The 19,240-nt window shown below is 38.2% G+C and overlaps 1 protein-coding gene across 15 annotated transcripts in view; it reads left to right on the plus strand.

Moving 5' to 3' along the window:
* The window catches only part of Cfap54 (cilia and flagella associated protein 54), a 338,714-nt gene that overhangs the window by 60,681 nt on the left and 258,793 nt on the right, over nt 1–19,240 (plus strand). For 13 of the 15 annotated variants that reach the window (XM_087192632.1, XM_087192626.1, XM_087192630.1 and 10 more), the window contains 6 exons: nt 5,150–5,331; nt 5,418–5,583; nt 6,596–6,681; nt 10,886–11,020; nt 12,034–12,184; nt 14,177–14,253. In XM_087192632.1, coding sequence (XP_087048758.1) covers nt 5,150–5,331; nt 5,418–5,583; nt 6,596–6,681; nt 10,886–11,020; nt 12,034–12,184; nt 14,177–14,253 — 797 coding nt within the window. The other 2 variants (XM_087192637.1, XM_087192638.1) reach the window with 2 other exon arrangements.

A 19,240-nucleotide genomic window follows, 5' to 3' on the forward strand; every position in this document is an offset into this window, starting at 1 on the left:
TGACTTATCATTGTCATGATTTTATCTTTTTGTTGGATTCTCCTCCTTTGCATTTAATTTCTTGTGGCATCCGATGGATTCATTCTGCTGGGCTTCCTGAGGTTGTGATCCTCATTGTCTTTTCCTAGGATTTTGTCCAAAATTTTTTTGGAGTGCTGGTTTGGTATGCACGAAGTTCCTAAGGTGCTCTTCGTCATGAAAGTATCTTATTTCTCCATCAGTTTTGAAAGATAGTTTTTCAGGGTACATCAATCTGGGTTGCAGGCTGTTTTCCTTTAGGGCTTGAACTACGTCACTCCAAGCTCTTATTGCCTTGAGGGTTTGTGTTGAGAAGTCTGCTGTGATTCTGTTTTTTTTTTTTTCTGGTACCAGGGATTGAACCTGGGTCCTTGCGCTTGTGCAGCAGGTGGTGAAACCACTGAGCTAAATCCCCAGCCTCTGCTGTGATTCTGATGGGCTTTCCTTTGTATGTGATTTGTTTCTTTTCTCTCACTGCTTGTAGAATTTTGTTCTTCTGTTGGGTTTCTGGAATCTTAACTATTATATGCCTATGTATAGATGTTTTTTGATCACGGCTAGTTGGAGTCCTATATGTCTCACTTATCTGTATGTCAAGTTCTTTTCCCCTGCTTGGGAAGTTTTCTGCCATCGCTTCTGTGAACAGTTTTATTTATGTCATCTGCAGTCTCTCCTGTTTCTTCATTGACTCTAATCAGTCTTATGTTATTCTTCTTTGCATCATCTAGCAGCTGCTGGATTGATTTCTCATGATCCCTTACTATTTTAAAGAAATTGTTATTTTCCACTAATTGCAATCTTATCTTCTATATCTGAGATTCTGTCCTCACATTGACTCATTCTACTGCATAGTCTTTCAATGGAATTTTTAATCTCCTGGAAATCTGTTTGCATCTGTTTTATGGATTGCATTTGTTTCCTATGTTGGGATTCCATCATGTTCCTCAGCTCCTCTATTTTTTCATCTGTGTCCTCTCCAGATTTATTAATCATGTCTTGCACTATGGGTATAATCACTGCTGTTATGTGAGAAATTATTTCTGATTTCATTTTTCCAGATCTTCTTATGTTGCCAGTTCAGGGAGTCCAGGTAGTTGAGTTTCAGAGTGTTCCATCTTGTTTCCCTTTGAGGTTGCTGTAGGTGATCTGGAGATCTGGTTTTGAGACTTGTTTACGTGTTGTCTCATTTCGATGGGGGTGGGGGTGGGGTGGGGGTGGGGGTGCTGTTGGCACCTGTGCAGCAGCTCACCTCCTCTGTGCTGAGGGTGGTGGTGGTACAGTGGCCCAGAAGCCTCCTCCTGGGTTCTGGGAGCGGCCTACCTCCTCTGTGCTGGGGGTGAAGTTTTGATATATCATACTTTTCCTACAGTTTGGTCAACCATATTTTCTAATTTCCATTGTAATTTCTTCTTGATGTATGGGCTATGAGTCAAAATATAGGGGATTTTCTAATTGTATTATGTCATTTTGTTGTTGTTAGCTTAATTATCCTGTGGTCAGGAAGGTCAATCTGTGTTATTAGAAGCTGTTGATACGTGTTGACATTATGACCAATTTTGATACATAGTGTGCACTTGAAAAGACTATAGTTTATTTACTGGCTACATTACTTTATATATGTTAAGTCTGTAAATCATGTGACTAGATTATCTCTATCTCTATTCACTTTTTGTGATGAGCTTGTTCATGAGTTCCAGAGATGTGCTAAACATCTTCAACTGTGCATTCCTGTCTGAGTGGAATTGCTAGAGTATAGGCTATGCCTATGTTTTGCTCTTACAGATACTGTTATACCAGTTTACATCCCACCAGCATCTTAACAAAGTTCTAATTGTTCCAAATTCACATGAACACTTAGTATTGTCTGTCTTTTCATTTTGTCATTTAATGATATTACATGGTATTACATTATGGATTTAATTTGCATTTTTCTGATGACAAATGAGGCTGAGCACTTTTTCAAAAAATTTTTAACCACTTGGATGTCCTATTTTGTGAAGAGCCTGTTCAAATATTTCACTTATTTTTCTTGTTAGCCAATTTGCCTCTTTCTCTTTGATTTGCAGGAATTTGTTACATACTCTGGATCCTTTACTGAATACTGCAATATTCAGTAGTGAATATTGCAAATGTCTTTCTCCACTTGGTGGCTTGCCTTTTTCATTGTCTTAATGATGTCTATTGAGAAAAAGAAATTCTTAATTTTAATGTAGCCCAACTAGTCAATATATCCTTTACAGTTAATTCTTTTTTGTGTCATGTTTAAGAAATCTCTGCTACTCAAATATCGTAAATATATTCTATTTTCTTCTGTAAGCTTTATTGTTTTTCTTTTGCACAAGGTCTACAAAATTAGGTCTTTTTGATTGCTATGAAGTAGGAATCAAGATTTATTTATTTCTATGTGGATATCCAATTGATATAGGACTAGTTTTTGAAGACAGCTTCCTTTCCCTGTTGACTACAGTTCTCCTTTGTTATGAAGCAGGTATCTGTATGTGTGTGGACTGTTTTTTCACTTAGCAGCATTCCCCTGAGATATATCCAATTTGTTGTGTGTATTAGTAGCTCACTACTTACTATTGCTGGGTAGCATCCCATGGTATGGATGGTCCACAGCTGGTTTAATCCTTTACTTGTGAAGAACATTTGAGCTGTCTCCAGTTTTTGGCTATTAGGAATAAAGCTTTTATGAACTTCTGAGTATAGGTTTTTGTGTGAAAATAATTTTTCAGTCCTCTGGGATAAATACTCTGGAGTGCAATTACTGGTTCATATGGTAAGTCATATTTAGTGCATATTTAATAAGTGTATATTTAGTTTTATAAGAAACTCCAATATCCTTCTCCAGCTTGACTGTACTATTTTATATTCCCATCCACAACATGTGAATGATTCAATTTCTTAAATTCCTTGACAATATTTGGTACTACCACTTTTTTTTTCAGTATTGAACCCATGGCCTGGTTCTTGTTAGGCAAGTTCTCTGCCACTGAGCTATGTCCCCAGCCACTACATTTTATTTTATTCCTTCTTATAGGTACACAGTGCTATCTTGGCTTTTAATTTGCATTTCCCTAATGACTAAAGACAATGAACAGCTTTTCATGTGCATATTTGCCATCTGTACATTTATTTCTCTTCAGTCTTTTGCCCATTTTCTAATTAGAGTGCTTATTTTTTTTCTTTCGTTTTGAGTTCTTTTTAATGTTTTAGATACAAGTCCTAATCATAGCTTCTGTAAGACAATAAATAGCTTTATTGAGATTTTTTTCCTCATCATTCTCATTTTTCATTGCTTCTTTCAAAATTCACTTATTTTTGCTCAGAATAAACATAAAGCACTTTGAAGTAATTTAGTTGGATATATTTTACTTAAGTCTGTTTCTTTTTGAATTTTGATGACATTCTCTGTAGTATTTGTTTGAAAGTCTAGTGTCAGCTTAAATCATGTTTTATATATCAAGTTTTTACAATTTTCTCTTTTAGGATATTCTTATATTTTATTATATCTGTTGTACATGTGGATTTGGTCATGAAGCACTTTGAGCTCTTATACCTTTATTTGTTTATATTATTCTTTATTTTTTCCCTATATTTACCTTATTTTTTAGTATCTCAAGGCTCGTATTAGACAAAGACTAACATGCCTACGTTCTCCCCAATATCCCATTTATTTTATTATTTTCATCTCTTTTTTCCTTTCTGTTGTCTTCTGTGAAGGTTTCTCAATCTGATTTTCCAGGTCACTCATTTATTCTTTGATTTCCTCTGTCCTATTATTCTATCCACGTTTGAGCTGTTTCAGCAATGGCATGCTTCATACCCAGTCTCCACGGCAGTTTATCCTTGCCTCACATTTCTGATATCCTCCTCCTTCTCCAAGTGAGCCCTTGTGTGTAAGTTCTTTCCCACTCTGTGCCATTTTCCAGCTTTCTGTGGTAAAGGGTGCTTAATGTGTGGTATCCTCGGAAGATGCTAGCACATTTAATTCTCCTTCCTCACGTCGCCTCCTGCCGCGGCCTTGTGACCAACACAGCTGGTTTTGGCTAGGTCCACGGAAGAGAGGTGAAAAGTTGGGCCATAGTTCACGCGCTTTTTGGTGAGTTTAGGGCGCGCTTGAACCTGTGCGCGTGTGTGCGCATGCGTGCCTGCGTGCGTGCGTGCGTGAGTGCGTGCGTGCGCCCGCGCGTTCCCCATCTGAAGGCAAGTAGCCTGGGGTGCTATAGTTTGGGTCTTCACAAGAAAAACACAAATTCTTAGGTGAGAGTTTCCTTGAATTTCTTTCACTGAAACCCTAAAACTTTCCCTCATCTGCACCCATCCTTAACACGGAAGTGGTCTTCCTCTTCTTCCTGCTTTTAGGCAGATCCCCTCCAACTGGTCCCTCCGTCGCATACCCCCTTTGAGCTCCCTCCCTGTATCTCCTCAGTACAGTCAGATTTATCAGAGGTATTGCGTATTTCACTGGTCCAAATTCTTTCCTTCCCACTTTCAGGAAGTCTTTGGAACCTAACACTGTATTAAGAATGTCCTGGACAACCTCTTTATTGCTAAATCAAAAGGTCACTTTTCAGTCTTTTTCTTTCTTCACTCTCGGTAGTATTTGTTACTGTTGACTACTTCTTGTTTTGCTAAGCACTCTCTCTTGCAGTCTTTTCTCTGTCCTTCTCTAATGTGGTGATGTTTCTAACTATTCTGTTTTAGGCAGTAAACAATGGCCATAGCGGATCCTACCATTTACTGCGGATATTCAGTGATGATGCTACCACAAATATCCCTATGGTAGATCTCTTTTTTTGAGTTTTCTGTCAATATATAGATACCTGTGTGGCTGGTTAATCACTGCTAATTCTCTCTGTTTTCTATTTCACACTCCTTCTTTTGGGTAACTTTGCTTGACTGTCCTCTTCCCCCAAATCTCTGTTGGACGCTCTTCCTGTTTGTCCCCACAGTACCCTGTGTTTTCTCTCTCAGACTTCTTGTTTTGCACCATGAGAGTGTAAACTCAGTGACAGCGTGTGCATGTGTGGCCATTGTTTTCCTAGTGCCTGGTAGTATCTGAAAGCTAACACTTAGTAAATGTTTTTTTGCATGCAAGATAGTAAGATTTCTCTCTTTCCTTTTCTAGTTTCAAATACTGGTGCACATGGAATGCTTGATTTTCCAAAAACATCTCTTTGGGAGCTTATTATAGAAAGAAAAAATATTATTTCTATGGATGCTGCTGTGAAATTTATAAAATTGGCTTTTACTTATGAAGAATGGGGTTTATTTGAGTCTTCAGCCGGACAGCTTTCTTCTTTTTTCCAGGTAATATATGTAAAGCTAGTGATTTGTTTTTGTTTGTTAAAATGACACTGGCGTACTAATTAACTTGTGGGCTGTGCTTCTCTAAGAGGCAAGATGATCCAGAGGCAAAGAAAGCAGAGAAGGATTTAATGCTTCTGCTCGCAATAGAACCCCTAATCAATGTGAGGAGAAATAAGGGCTTGATTTTTCCTTTGGAAAACTATAAAGAAGGACAGGCAATTCAACTTTATTTAAAAAATATTGCTTTTGACGGTGAGTATTTACCTTTTTAAAAAATTTAGTTTTATCTGATAATGAATATGCTTTTTCTAGGAGAGATAAGAGAAAGAATGTGTAAGGTTATGTATAAGGTGGCGGGAGCAGGAGTTTCAAGAGCTCCTAGGCAAGCACGTGCTTGCTGCTTGAAGGGCCAGCCAGAGGCCTGAGGGGCCAGGAGGGAGGGTGCAGCTAGGAGTGTGGCAGGTGACAAGGTTGGAGAAAGAGCTGGCCTCCAGGGGATGCAGCTCCTAGGTCTTAGAAGGGTGCTGCATTTAATGCTGGCAAGTTTCCAGGGATGGAATGAACGCTGACTTTTAAGGGCTCGGAATCAAAGAGCAAAGGCATGGGTGAGGGGAGGTCTGTTCCTCCAGACCTCTGTCCAGCATGCAGTGTTTTCTGACCTAGGAATTAAATACCTTCACACTTGCTGCGTATGTCCTTGAAAATCTGGTCTACTTTTTAGGATAGTGAGACTTTTTAGTTGATGAATTCCTTATTTTAATTAATTACCTCATGTTTTTATGTTTCCCATGTGCTTAAGACATTGGATGGGTAAATAATTTTACAGACCAATGTTATACTTTTTTCTTCTACTCTTTTCTGATATTTTTCTTGTTTTGTTTTGTTTTTTTGGTACCGGGGATTGAACTCAGGTCCTTGGGCTTGCGCAGCAAGTGGCGAAACCACAGAGCTAAGTCCCCAGCCCTATTTTTCATATTTTTCTGTCAATTGCCACATTTTAGATGTGTTTTATTATTAGAAGCTTCTTGAGTTTCTCTTTGGATATAATTGGCATACAATAGATAAGAGCACTTTAATAATCTGATTTAATTGGATTAAGGTGACTTAGATTAAATTTCATTTAGAAGTGTTTATTTTATGGAGATGATATAATTTGACCAGGTATAATTTGTGCCATTTTTTAGAATTTCTGTGTCTTTTGTATTTGAAGTTTTGTAATTGCCCCAAAAGCTTTGCTTCATTTTCTTCTACTTTTTGAGTACAGATACTTTTGTGAAGATTTGTGGATATTCAGAAGATATTTTTCACTTGGCGGCGATCCTCCATTTCTGTGTCTGTGCCTCTTCCCAGGTGACTTGGCTATTTTGAATAACTTAGTAGTGTGCAGTGAGGTTATGAAGCCTAATTGAAGGCCAAATTTAAAATACAGGATTTGCACGTAAAATTCTATCTTATTTAATCAGTAGAATACATTACTGAGTTAGACCCTGAGTTGTAATTGTAGGTTTCTTCTTGTCTCTGTCCTGGGTGTCACTCTTTTCCTTGCTGGGAAATTCCTAGGCAAGCTGTGTTTCTAACGATGAAGGAAAGGAGGTGGTGGTTATAAGGAGGGGTTAATGTACTTAGTGAAATTTGGGTTGTCTCTTCATTCTGTTAATTCATTTGCCATGCAAAAGCTTTGTGAGACGGTATAATCCCATTTATTGATTCTTGATGATACTTCTTGTGTTTTTGGAGTTCTATTCAGCAAGTCATTGCCTATGCCTATGTCCCCAAGTGTCTTCCTTCATTTATCTTCCAGCACTTTCAGTGTTTGTTTTTATATCTTTGTCTTTGATCCACTTTGATTTGATTTTAGTACAGGGTGAGAGACACGGGTCTAGTTTCATTCTTTTAATGGGGATAGCCAGTTTCCCCAGCAGTGTTTGTTAGGCTATCTTTTCTGCAGTGTATGTTTTTGGTCCCTTTTTCAAATATCAGATGGTTAAAAGTATATGGGGTTGTTTCTGTATCTTCTGTTTTATTGCCTTGGTCTATATATCTATTTTTGTGCCAGTACCATGCTGTTTTTTAAAGTAGCTTCATATTATAACTTAAAATCTGGTTAGAAGGTGCACAAACAACTCCAGACACACTTAGCCACCACATCTTTGATAAAGGAGCCAATCGCCCTCACTGGAGGAAAGATAGCCTCTTTAACAACTGGTGCTGGAAAAATTGGGTTTCACCTTGCCAAAGATTAAAACTAGACCTATATCTCTTACCATGCACTAAACTAAAATCAAAATGGATTAAGGATCTAAATATTAAAACAGAAACGCTGAACAAGCTGGAAGAGAGGTTAGGTAGAACTCTTGAAGACATTGGTATAGGAAAAGATTTTATGAACAAAACCTCAGTTTCCCGTGAACTAGCACAAACAATCTACAGGTGGGCTCTCTTCTTATTGAAAAGCTTCTGCATAGAAAGAGGAACCACCAGCAGTGTGAAGAGACAATACACAATGTGGGAAAAAATTTTCACGGGCTGTTCCTCAGACAAAAGTCTACTATCTCGAATCTATAAAGAACTTAAAAAAAACAGACCTCCCAAATTTAAAGACCCAATCCAAAAATGGGCATTGGAAATGAACAGACATTTCTCAGACAAAGAAGTAGAAATGCCAAATAAACATATGAGAAAATGTTCCACATCACTGGTCATTTGAGAGATGCAAATGAAAACAACACTGAGATTCCACCTCATCCCAGAAAGAGTGGCTGGTATCATGAAATCAATAACAAATGCTGGCGGGGCTGTGGAGAAAGAGGAACCCTGCTCCACTGCTGGTGGGAGTGTAGACTGGTGCAACCACTGTAGAAATCAGTATGGAGATACCTCAGAGAACTAGGACTGGAAGTCCCATTTGACCCAGCTATTCCCCTGCTGGGTATCTTCCCCAAAGAATTAAAAGAATCATACCACAGTGACATATGTGCACTCATGTTCATAGCAGCACAGTTTGTAATAGCTAAACTTGGAAGCAGCCCAATTGCCCATCAACTGGAGTCTGGATAAAGAAAATGTGGTTTTTTAACAAAATGGAGTATTACTTGCCATAAAAACTGAGAAATTAGAGACATTTTTTGCTAAATGGATGCACATCGAGGGCATACTCAAGTGAAATAAATAGGACATACGTGTAAATATCGAACAGTTTCTGTAGTGTGAGAAACAAAGTGTAAATAAGGACTAAATGTATAATAGGTAATGTGAAATAGGAAGAAAAGGGGCAAAGGGGAAGGAAGTGGGAGGGCTAGGGGAAAGGATAGAAGGGAGTGGGGTTAATATGAGAAAATGGAAAAATAGGAACAAAATCTTTGTAAATAGGAAGGAATGGAGGGGTTGAAGGGAGGGCTGGGCAAGGATGAAAAATAAGAACCAGGAGAGACTATGTAAAGGTGCAAATTTCCAGTGATGAATGTCCTTATATTATATACCTAAAATGTACAATGATTAGAATGAATAATCGATAATGCAAAATAGGAAGAAAAGGTCCAAAGGGGTAGGGGTAGAGGGAGGGGCAGGGGAAAGGAAAGAAGGGAAAGGAAAAATGCTGAGAAATGGAAAACATGGAAATAAAGTTTTTGTAAATAGGGAAGGGTAGAGGGGCTGAAGGGAGGGCTAGGAATGGGAAAAAATTAAGAACCAAGATGCATTATGTAAAGGTACAATTCCCAATGAGAAATGTAATTGTGTTGTATACCTACAATGTGCCAATAAAAGAATTTAATAAAGTGAAAAAAAAAAGAAAGAAAGATGTTTGGTAGTAAATGGAATTATAGTGGGAGATCATAACAAAAATCTATCAAGGCTTAAAAGTGTAAGGAACTTTCATCTATCCAGTTTTTAAAACTAGGCGTGGTGGTCCATGCCAATAATCTGAGCACTCTGGGAGGCCGAGGCAGGAGACTAGAGCCCACCTTGGGCAACTTAGTGAAGTGATTTAGCGAGATCCCATCTTAACACACATATACATACGTGTACACACACACACACACACACACACACACGTGCAGCTGGGATGTGCAAAGGCCCTAAATTCAATTCCCAGTACCAGAAAAAAGAATCATACATGTCTTAGTTTTGCTGAATTCAATCCAATAAACATGTACTGCTATTGGTCTCTATTATGTTCCCAAGCTTGTACTAAAGTATGATGTACATCAAATTAAGTTTTAGAGTTGCCTCAGAGGAACTCAAGAGTTTGGTATATTTTAATCAAAAACTCATTATCTTTCTAATTCAAATGTAATGAGGAACATTAGTTTTTTTCTTTTGTGAAAAGTGCTGTGTTTGTTGGCTTTTTGTTGATGTGACCAAATACAGTGGTACCTTGGTTCATGAATGCATCTGTTTGCAAAAAGTTTGGTTCTCAAACAAAAGCATTCAATAAAATTTTGCTTCCATTCACAAAATCCACATCAGGTAACAAACACAATTGTGGCCATCTTTCCTATATAAACATAAACACGGCCATCTTCCCCCAAAGCATAAAACAAATTAAGTTTGTGAACTGAGGAACCATTGTACCTGAGAAAATCAACTTAATGGAGGTAGGGTTTATTCTGGCTCATGGTTTCAGAGATTTCAGTCCATGGTCAGCAAGCTCCATTGCATTAGACCTGTGGTGAGACAGAAACATCATGACAGAAGGATGTGGCTGAGGAAAGCTGCTCATCTCATGGGAGCCAGGAAGTAGGGAGGTAGCAAGAGAATCTATGCTGGCTGGGCCTCCTCCTTCACCTGCCTGTGTGCCCCATGGGCCCCCACCCTATGCCACCCACCTTCAAGATGAGTCTCCCCATCAATTTCCTGTTCTACGTGCCAACTGATTTGGAAAAATCCTCACAAATACACCCAGAACTGTGTTTTACTAATTTCCTAGGTGTTTCTCAGTCTAATAAAGCTGACCATCAAGGTTAACCATTGTAAAAGCCAATTTGATTTGAGACGGACATACGCCTTCTGAATCATCTGTTGATACTCAGTGTGAATGTTCCCTCAGTTTCTCTCTGTCCTTACCTATGTCCTTCACCCACTCTCAGTTTCCTCTCAGGTCACTAGTTCATCCCATCCCCATTCATCAATTCTTTATTATTTTAATGCAAGATATTTAAAAGTTGAAAAGTATACATGAATTTCAAAATTGGTTGAGACTTATTGATACACAAATGTGCCTAAAAATATTTGGGCTTTTCTTCTTCAAGAGACAGAAGAAACATAAGCATTTAAGAGTGGAAATTTGAGCCAGACTGTTTGGGTTTGAATCTCTTTGATTTGCTACTTTCTGGTCATTTCATCTTTGGAGAAATCACTTCCTCCTCTTGTGCCTCAGTTTTCCCATCTGTAAAGTAGAGGTGATTAGTAATGATACTCAGCTTATTGGGTTGGTGTGACGGTTAAATGGGTTGGTACGTATAAAGCTTTCAGAGTGTTACCTGGCACACAGTAACGTTATATACATATATCTTTCTATTCTTATTCATTCACTTTTATCACTTGTCTTTTTCAGAATGTTCAGCCTGATAAAGAAATTGTTGTGGACATGATAATGTTCTTATGGCAGAAATGCAAACTAGGAATTCATTGGATCAGTTTGTCCAGAAATGACTATGCAAAACTCACCCAGAAAATCAGTACTAATAAAGTATTCCTTCTTTTGCTTTTTTTCACATGTTTTACCTCTTATTATTAATCTAAGTTGCATATATATTTTAATCTAGATTTTCCCTTGTTTATCCATCTGCATAACTACCAACATTTGCAGATATATGTGTTAAGAAGATAACTCTTTTTAGTAATGAGTGAGTCTTTTTAAAAATGTGTGTTCCTGCAACCCTGACTCAGTTTTGTTTTGGGGAGTGGGAGAGTATTTCAGTTTTAAAGGAAGGAATAAACCTTGTGTCCAAGGTTACATGAATGTAGATAAATTCGGTAAGATTCATAATAGAGAATATGAATAAGTAAAGAGTTTCAGCATTTTTTCCCCTTGAAATAATATGTTTAGACTATTTGAAAAGGATGTTTCATGGGAAGGACAGAGTTGGAACATTTGAATATTATAACTTGAAAACTTAAGAAAATGTTTTAGCAATAAATATTTTAGCTCCAGTGACTCTGAGTCTCCTAAGAGTAGCTACATTATGATACATAGGTGTGATTTTTTTTATCATGTACTCTCTTAGGTAATCATGTGGGTGCATAAATACTGTTTTATTGTCTTAGGTTGCAAAGAGCAGTAGTTGGTTTTATGAGCTAAGCTCTGGGGATATGGGAATGAAAGTCAATTTCTAAGGCACCTAGAGTACAGCCTGAAATACCTGAATCGCCCTCACTAATTTGGAAGACTCTGATGGTGATCACACACAGTTGCCTTGAAGAGAGAATAGCTTTGAGGATACAGATAATATTCATATGTAAAAATAACATCATAAATTTGCCATTACATAGATATGCAGACTATAAACAAGTGAATTTTAAAAATGAATTTATATATTACAGATTTATCAAATTTTGAGACCACTTTATATTATAATTAAGATGCATTAATAAGGAGATTTATGTAACTTATTACAAGATGGTTTCGAAGTTTTGAAAAATGTGCCTCTTGCTAATGTAATACATTTTAATTGATTTTGCTGCACATTTTCTCTTTTTTAGTGGGTTTATCTTCTGTGGCAGATAAATGAAGTGATTCACGGCTGTAAAATGGAAGACATTGACTTTGTGGTGGTGGCAGAGGTCACATTAAGATTAACCGAAATATTAGAGTTTTTAGGAAGCCCAAGAAGAAAATTTAAAAAGTTTCTAGGTAAAACATTGGAGAATATGAGGCCGTTAACATACAGATATGCAAATAGAAATATATGAGCATACATGAGAATACAGGATAACTTCTGTTGGCGGAAGCTAGGCATTTCAGTACCACACTGTATCGACGGCATAGCCAGAGATAAGGAAATAGGTTTACTGCAGTGGGTGGTAAGAAAGGTTATCCCCTGTGGATGACTTGATATGTTTCCCTTCTCCATTCCTAATTACCTCTTACTCCTCCTTTTTACCCCTTTCATATTTTCTCCCCTTTCTCAGGAGAGCAAATGCTTCTTGAAGGAAGAGAGCATGTTTTTGTGGTCTGTATTTTCTTGGCCCCCAGCACATGGGCTGATGCAGGGTGGGAACTACAACAAATATCTGTGCAATGGACTAATGTCCTTCTTTTTGGGTCCTGGGGATCGAACTCAGGACCTTGTGCTTTTGAGGCAGGCACGGTGCTACTGAGCTGCATCCCCCATCACCAGTGTCCTTCTTTATTTTATTTTCCTTTTGTAGTCTCTTCTTTCTTAATTCCCTTTTGCCTTAGGCCTTCAAGGCTGTCAAATCACCATAGAGCTTCTCAGCTTCCCTTTGGAATCTTGGAATTAAGCTTTGGGGTGGGGGACACAGCTCTCCTGCCTTTCCATACTCCCTGGGCTCCCTTCCCAAGGTCCTTGCCCGGTATTTATTTTTTCACTCTCTTCTTAACTTGCAAATTTGTTTTGAGACAGAGTCTCACTATGTAGCTCTGGCTGACCTTGAATTCACTAGGTAGTGCAGGCTGGCCTGGAACTTGCGGTGATCCTCCTGCCTTAGCCTCCCGGGTGCTAGGATTTTAAATTACAAATTAAAAAAATTTTTTCTAGCTTTTCTCCAGCCAGGAGAATTTTTCTAGACTACTTGTTAGTGGAAGCAAAAGCCCCAGTGGTTTTTTTTTTAAAGTCTATTTCTTATTTTATTCGATTGCTTCATTTACTAGTTACTTTTGGAAAACTATTTTATGTAATTTAATTATAAATGGAACAAGTACAATCTAAAGTATCAATTCTTTGTTAAAATGTTTCATGTCTAGGAATTAATACTAAAGCATGATCTATTTATAAACTATGTTGGTATAAAGAGGGGTTGTTCTCATTACATATATGAAGACTTTTACCTTGCCTAAGAATATTATTCTCTTCACCTTATTAGCGCATAAAACACAGGATACAAGCCGTTCTGTATTATCATTATCTGCTTCAAGGTGCTTATTAGGTTGTTTATTAAGTGATGCATTGTGTAGTTTGAATTATTAAATAAATTTTAAAGAAAGAAACTAACTTTGCTATATGAATATTTATAATAGATATTCTTCTAATTCAGAGTGGGCTTTTCTGATATTTGTCTCAATTCATAAGGCTTCTGTGCTGCTCTTTTCTGAATGTTTTAAAGTAAACTTTATAGTAGATGTAGGAAGACCAATCTCTATCATATTACTGTGTTGATCAAGAGGATTTTTGATTTCATTTGTTGTATCGCAAAGAGCTGTTTTCTTTTCTTTTTGAGATGGGATCTGATTATGTTGCCTAGGCTTAGCTCAGACTTCTGGGCTCAAGTGCTCTTCCTGCTTCTGCCTCCCAAGTATCTTGGATTACAGGAAGGAGCCTCTGTGGCTGCCAGGCTCTGCGAGATGCGTTCGCAGTGCTATACACCGAGAAAATGTCCGGTTACATGAAGAAACTATCGGGTATTCAGTCAAATTCTGAGGCATCGAATCACTTCTGAGCTCCTTAAATAATTGAGCAATTAAAAATATAATAAATTTAGTATGCTATGATTGTAATTCTGCTGTATCTACATTTTTCTTTTCTTTTCCCTGGTCCTTCCTTCTTTCCCTTTATTTCTTCTTCTTTCTATTCTCTTCTTTTTCTCTTCCTATCTTTTCTTTTCTTCCCTTTTCCTCCTCTTTTTTCCCTTACTCTCTTCCTTCTTTTCTTTCTCTCATTTGCAGACACACCATTAACAAAAGGGTTTGAGGAATTCCCGGAGACTCCACAAGGGATCCTGGAAGTTCTTCCAATATTAAAGGTATTATAATATATTGTAGAAAATATAGCTAAAATATGGGTTTTAATTTTCAGTTAATATCAAATTTGTAAATGAAATTTGATTTATGAATTTATTATTTCTATATATATTTAGAATTATGGGGACATTTTTCTACCTTTTGATTATACTCTAGGAAAAAATCCAGTAAGTTTACCAAATAAAGTCTTTAACAGGACTTCCAGTTACATTACTACCATTATTTTGAATGTATTGTGATGCATAGATTTATAGAGCAAAGTTACTCAGCACATGCTTCTGCCAGACTGAGCAAGTTCTCACTTGCTTAAATGTAGTCAAGGCACATGGGAAGTTCTCAGCGTTGGGTAGAGAAAGGGGCTGGGGGAGACAAGTGCCTATTCCTCTTATAATGCTTCTCATGATATTTGGATTATTTCTGTATATCATGGATTGTGTCCTGTAGATCCAAATGGGAATTTGGGGAACTGCCTTGTATAGACAATAAATATTCATTCATTTACAGGCAAAATCTAGAACAACATTTGAAAACTGTCCCAGGTGATGCTAAGCACTGTGCTTCAGAAAAGGATGCCATGATCAGACATCCTGAGTGACTTTGGATTAAACACAGTACATTTCTTTACTGTGAGATGTCTCAGAAGCATTAATGTGTGTATGAGTGCTTTGATGTTGTAAGGAGATATAGAATACCATGTGTCCCATTATTTGAGAATAAAACACTAACTCACTTGGACTGTCTACTTGGGATGCTAGTGTTGGATAGACTACTCTCAAAGAATATTTTTCTAGACAGGAAGCTGGTGAATTGTATTTTGATTTTCCTGATTTAATTCATGAAGCGTAATTTTAAATTACAAAAGTAGTATTAATATTGGAATGTATTTCATGATACAAAAAAGAACAAAAATATCTGTAAATTTATATATTGATTTACTCTTCAGGTCTCATAGTTTTTAGACATAGCACTCTGATGCTTTTTCATAACATCATTTCATCAGCATTTCCCTGTTGCTAAATGTTCATCCTCATAATGCTATAGTTAAAATAATCTAGTTGAAATATGACATAAAATTATAAAGAATATAATCTTTCCAATTTTACTATATGTGCTGCTGAAATGAGCACAATTATGATGAAGACTAATTTCTTCATCTGCTAACTTAAGAAAGAAAATATTATGGTACAGTTATCTTAGCATCCATGATAGGTTGGTTCCAGGCCTCCCACCAACACTAAAGCTCGCAGATCCTCAGGCCCCTTTTATAAGAGGGCACAGATTCTATTTAAAGTTATATAAATAGGGCCACACTGTGTGTATTCATCTTTGGCTTAGTTTTCACTCACGGGATTGTGTTTCTGAGTTGTACCCAAGCTGATTTGTATAGCCACAGTGTTCATTTTCACTACATCCAGTGTGTCAAGAGTCACATGGTGAATGGTATTTGAATTAGGTGTTTTGCCCTCACAATCTGGGCCATTAGCCACTCTGGTGTGTTGCCTGTCGATTTTTAAAAAAGTTTCCAATATATTTACACAAAATATACTTATTCACATATATTGTGATATGTTTTTACAAATGATATTTTTCTAGTGTATGAACATCAAAATGTTTTAATTAAACTTTAATAATACGTCACCTATCCTATCATCTGCATCTGTGGTAGCCCTTTGAAATACAAAAACAAGTGCTAATTTTAAAAATTTGGTTTCATCAACACCTCTGCTATATTTGGTAAAATGAAGTCCTAAGAGGTCCCAAGTCACCTGGAAGATGCCGAATCAGCCCGCTGCAGACAGGCAGGTCTGCGCACACCCTACTGAGGTCCCGAGTTGCACAGAAGACACTGAATCAGCCCGCTGCAGACAGGCAGGTCTGCGCACGCCCTACCGAGGTCCTGAGTCACGCGGAACACGCCAAATCAGCCTGCACTCTGGCAACAATACAGTGGACCCCCCCCCCCCGCGCTCCTCTGTACAGCCACCTGGTTCCACACTATAAAGACGCAGAGGACACCAGACCACCAGACCAAGGTACTGAGTCCCACTGTTCCTGGCCCAGAGGTAGGGGCTACTGAGCCGTCGTCCCACTGCTCCTGGTCCAGAGGAAGGGGCTTCCTGGTCACCATTCCTCCCACTGCTCCCAGCCCAGAGGAAAGGCCTTTTGGGCCACCTTCTGTCCCGCTGCTCTAGGCCCAGAGGAAGGGGCTTGCAGGCCACCATCCCTCCCACTGCTCCTGGCCCAGAGGGAGGGGTTTCTGAGCCACCATCCCACTGCTCCTGGTCCAGAGGAAGGGGTTTCCCGGCCACCATCCCTCCTGCTGCTCCCAGCCCACAGGAAAGGGCTTTTGGGTCACCATCCCTACCGCTGCTCCCGGCCCCTGTCCCACCTCACCCAGCTCAGAGGAGGTAATCCCTGCAGGCACTAACGGCCCCCCGCCCCAGTCGAAATGAGAAAACACATAACTAAGTCTCAAAACCAGACTTCCAGATTACCTACAGCAACCCCAAAGGGAAATGAGATGGAACACTCTGATACTCAACCACCTGGATGCACTGAACTGGCAGCAAAAGGGGATCTGGAAAAAATGAAATCAGAAATAATTTCTCAGATAACAGGAGAAATTGTGCTCCTAGTGCAAGATATGATTAATAAATCTAGAGAGGAGCTGAGGAACATGATGGAATCGCAACATAAAAAACAAATGGAATCCATAAAACAGATGCAAATAGATTTCCAGGAGATGAAAAACTCCATTGAAAGTCTACACAGCAGAATGGGCCAATGTGAGGACAGAATTTCAGATATAGAAGATAAGATTGCAATTAGTGACCAGGAAAAGAAAAATTGCTTCAAAATTATAAGGGAACATGAGAAATCAATCCAGCAGCTGCTACATGATGCAAAAAAGAATAACATAAGACTGATTGGGTTCAATGAAGAAACAGGAGAGAGTGCAGATGACATAAAAAATCTCTTCACAGAAATAATGGCAGAAAACTTCCCAAGCAGGGGAAAAGAGCTTGACATACAGATAAGTGAGGCATAGAGGACTCCAAATAGCCTTCATCAAAAAAAAATCTACACATAGGCATATAACTGTTAAGATTCCAGAAACACAACAGAAGAACAAAGTTCTCCAAGCAGTCAGAGAAAAGAAACAAATCACATACAAAGGAAAGCCCATCACAATCACAGCAGACTTCTCAACACAAACCATCAAGGCAAGAAGAGCTTGGAGTGACATATTCCAAGCCCTAAAAGAAAACAGCCTCCAACCCAGATTGATGTACCCTGCAAAACTATCTTTCAAAATGGATGGAGAAATAAGATACTTTCATGACAAAGAGCACCTTAGGAACTTCATGAATACCAAACCAGCACTCCAAAGAATTTTACACAATATCCTAGGAACAGACATTGAGGATCACAATGCAGGAAGCAAAGCAGAATGAACCCATCTGGCATGACAAAAAATTAAATGTAAAGGGGGAGAGCCCAACAAAAAGAAAAAGTCATGGCAATGACAAGTCAAAATGTTTCAGTTATAACCATCAACGTTAATGTTCTCAATTCACCAATCAAAAGAAATAGACTGGCAGAATGGGTCAAGAAGCAAAATCCAACAATATGCTGCGTACAAGAAACACACTTAATTCAAAAGGAAACTCATAGACTGAAAGTTAAAGGGTGGAAAACAATACTGCATGCGACAGGAACCCGAAAAAAAGCAGAAGTGGCTATCCTCTTTGCAGATCAAGTAGATTTCAAACCAACACTGATTAAGAGAGATGAAGAAGGACACTACATCCTTGTAAAGGAAGAATCCAAGAGGAAGAGATGACAATCATAAATATCTATGCACCAAACACTAGTGCGCCCAACTATATAAAACACTAACGGACATGAAAAGTCATATATGCACTAATACAATTGTAGTGGGGGACCTCAACACCCCACTGTCACAAATAGATAGATCAACTAGACATACTAGTTGAAATACTAGAACTCAGTTGAACTCTTGAACAAATGAACTTAACAGATGTTTACAGAGTCTTCCACCCCACAAAATCAGAATACACATTCGTCTCAGCTGCACATGGGTCATTCTCCAAAATAGACCACATACTCACACATAGAACATGTTTAAGTAAGTGCAAAGGAATTGAAGTTATCCCCTGTATATTATCAGACCATAGTGGGATGAAATTGGAGATCCATAGCAAAAGAAACTGCAAAACTTTCATAAACACGTGGAAATTGAACAACACACTTCTGAATAACCCATGGGTCACAGAGGAAATTAAAGAAGAAATCAGACAGTTCCTTCAATTAAATGACAATGACAATACAACATATCAGAATCTGTGGGACACAATGAAAGCAGTCTTATGAGGGAAATTCATAACAGTGAACACGCATATTAGGAAAACAGAACAAGCCCAATTAAACAACCGGATGCTGTACCTCAAGCTTCTAGAAAAAGAAGAACAGGACAACCCCAGAGTTCATACAAGGGAGGAAATGATAAAGATCAGAGGAGAAGTCAATGCAATGGAGACTAAGAGAACGATACAAAAAAAATCAATGAAGCCAAGACTTGGTTCTTCAAAAGAATCAACAGAATTGACAAACCCTTAGCCAACCTTGTCAGAAAAAGGAAAGAAAAGGCCCAAATCCATGCAATTAAGAGTGAAAAGGGTGAAATTACAACAGACCCAGCAGAAATCCAGAGGATCATCAATACCTACTTCCAGAACCTATACGCCAATAAGATGGACAACACAGAAGAAATGAACAGATTCCTAGATACATATGAACTCCCAAGTTGAACGAAGAAGACCTAAAAATTCTGAACAACCCAATAACAACCAAGGAAATTGAAAATGTAATTAAAAACTTATCAACTAAGAAAAGCTGGGGCCCTGATGGCTTCACTGCTGAATTCTACAAGACATTTAGAGAGGAACTGCTGCCACTACTGTTTAA

This window comes from Heterocephalus glaber, unplaced genomic scaffold, assembly GCF_053883595.1.
Source record: "Heterocephalus glaber isolate CG9 unplaced genomic scaffold, H.glaber_assembly_v1.0 deba00001572, whole genome shotgun sequence".
Classification (NCBI taxonomy): Eukaryota; Metazoa; Chordata; class Mammalia; order Rodentia; family Bathyergidae; genus Heterocephalus; species Heterocephalus glaber.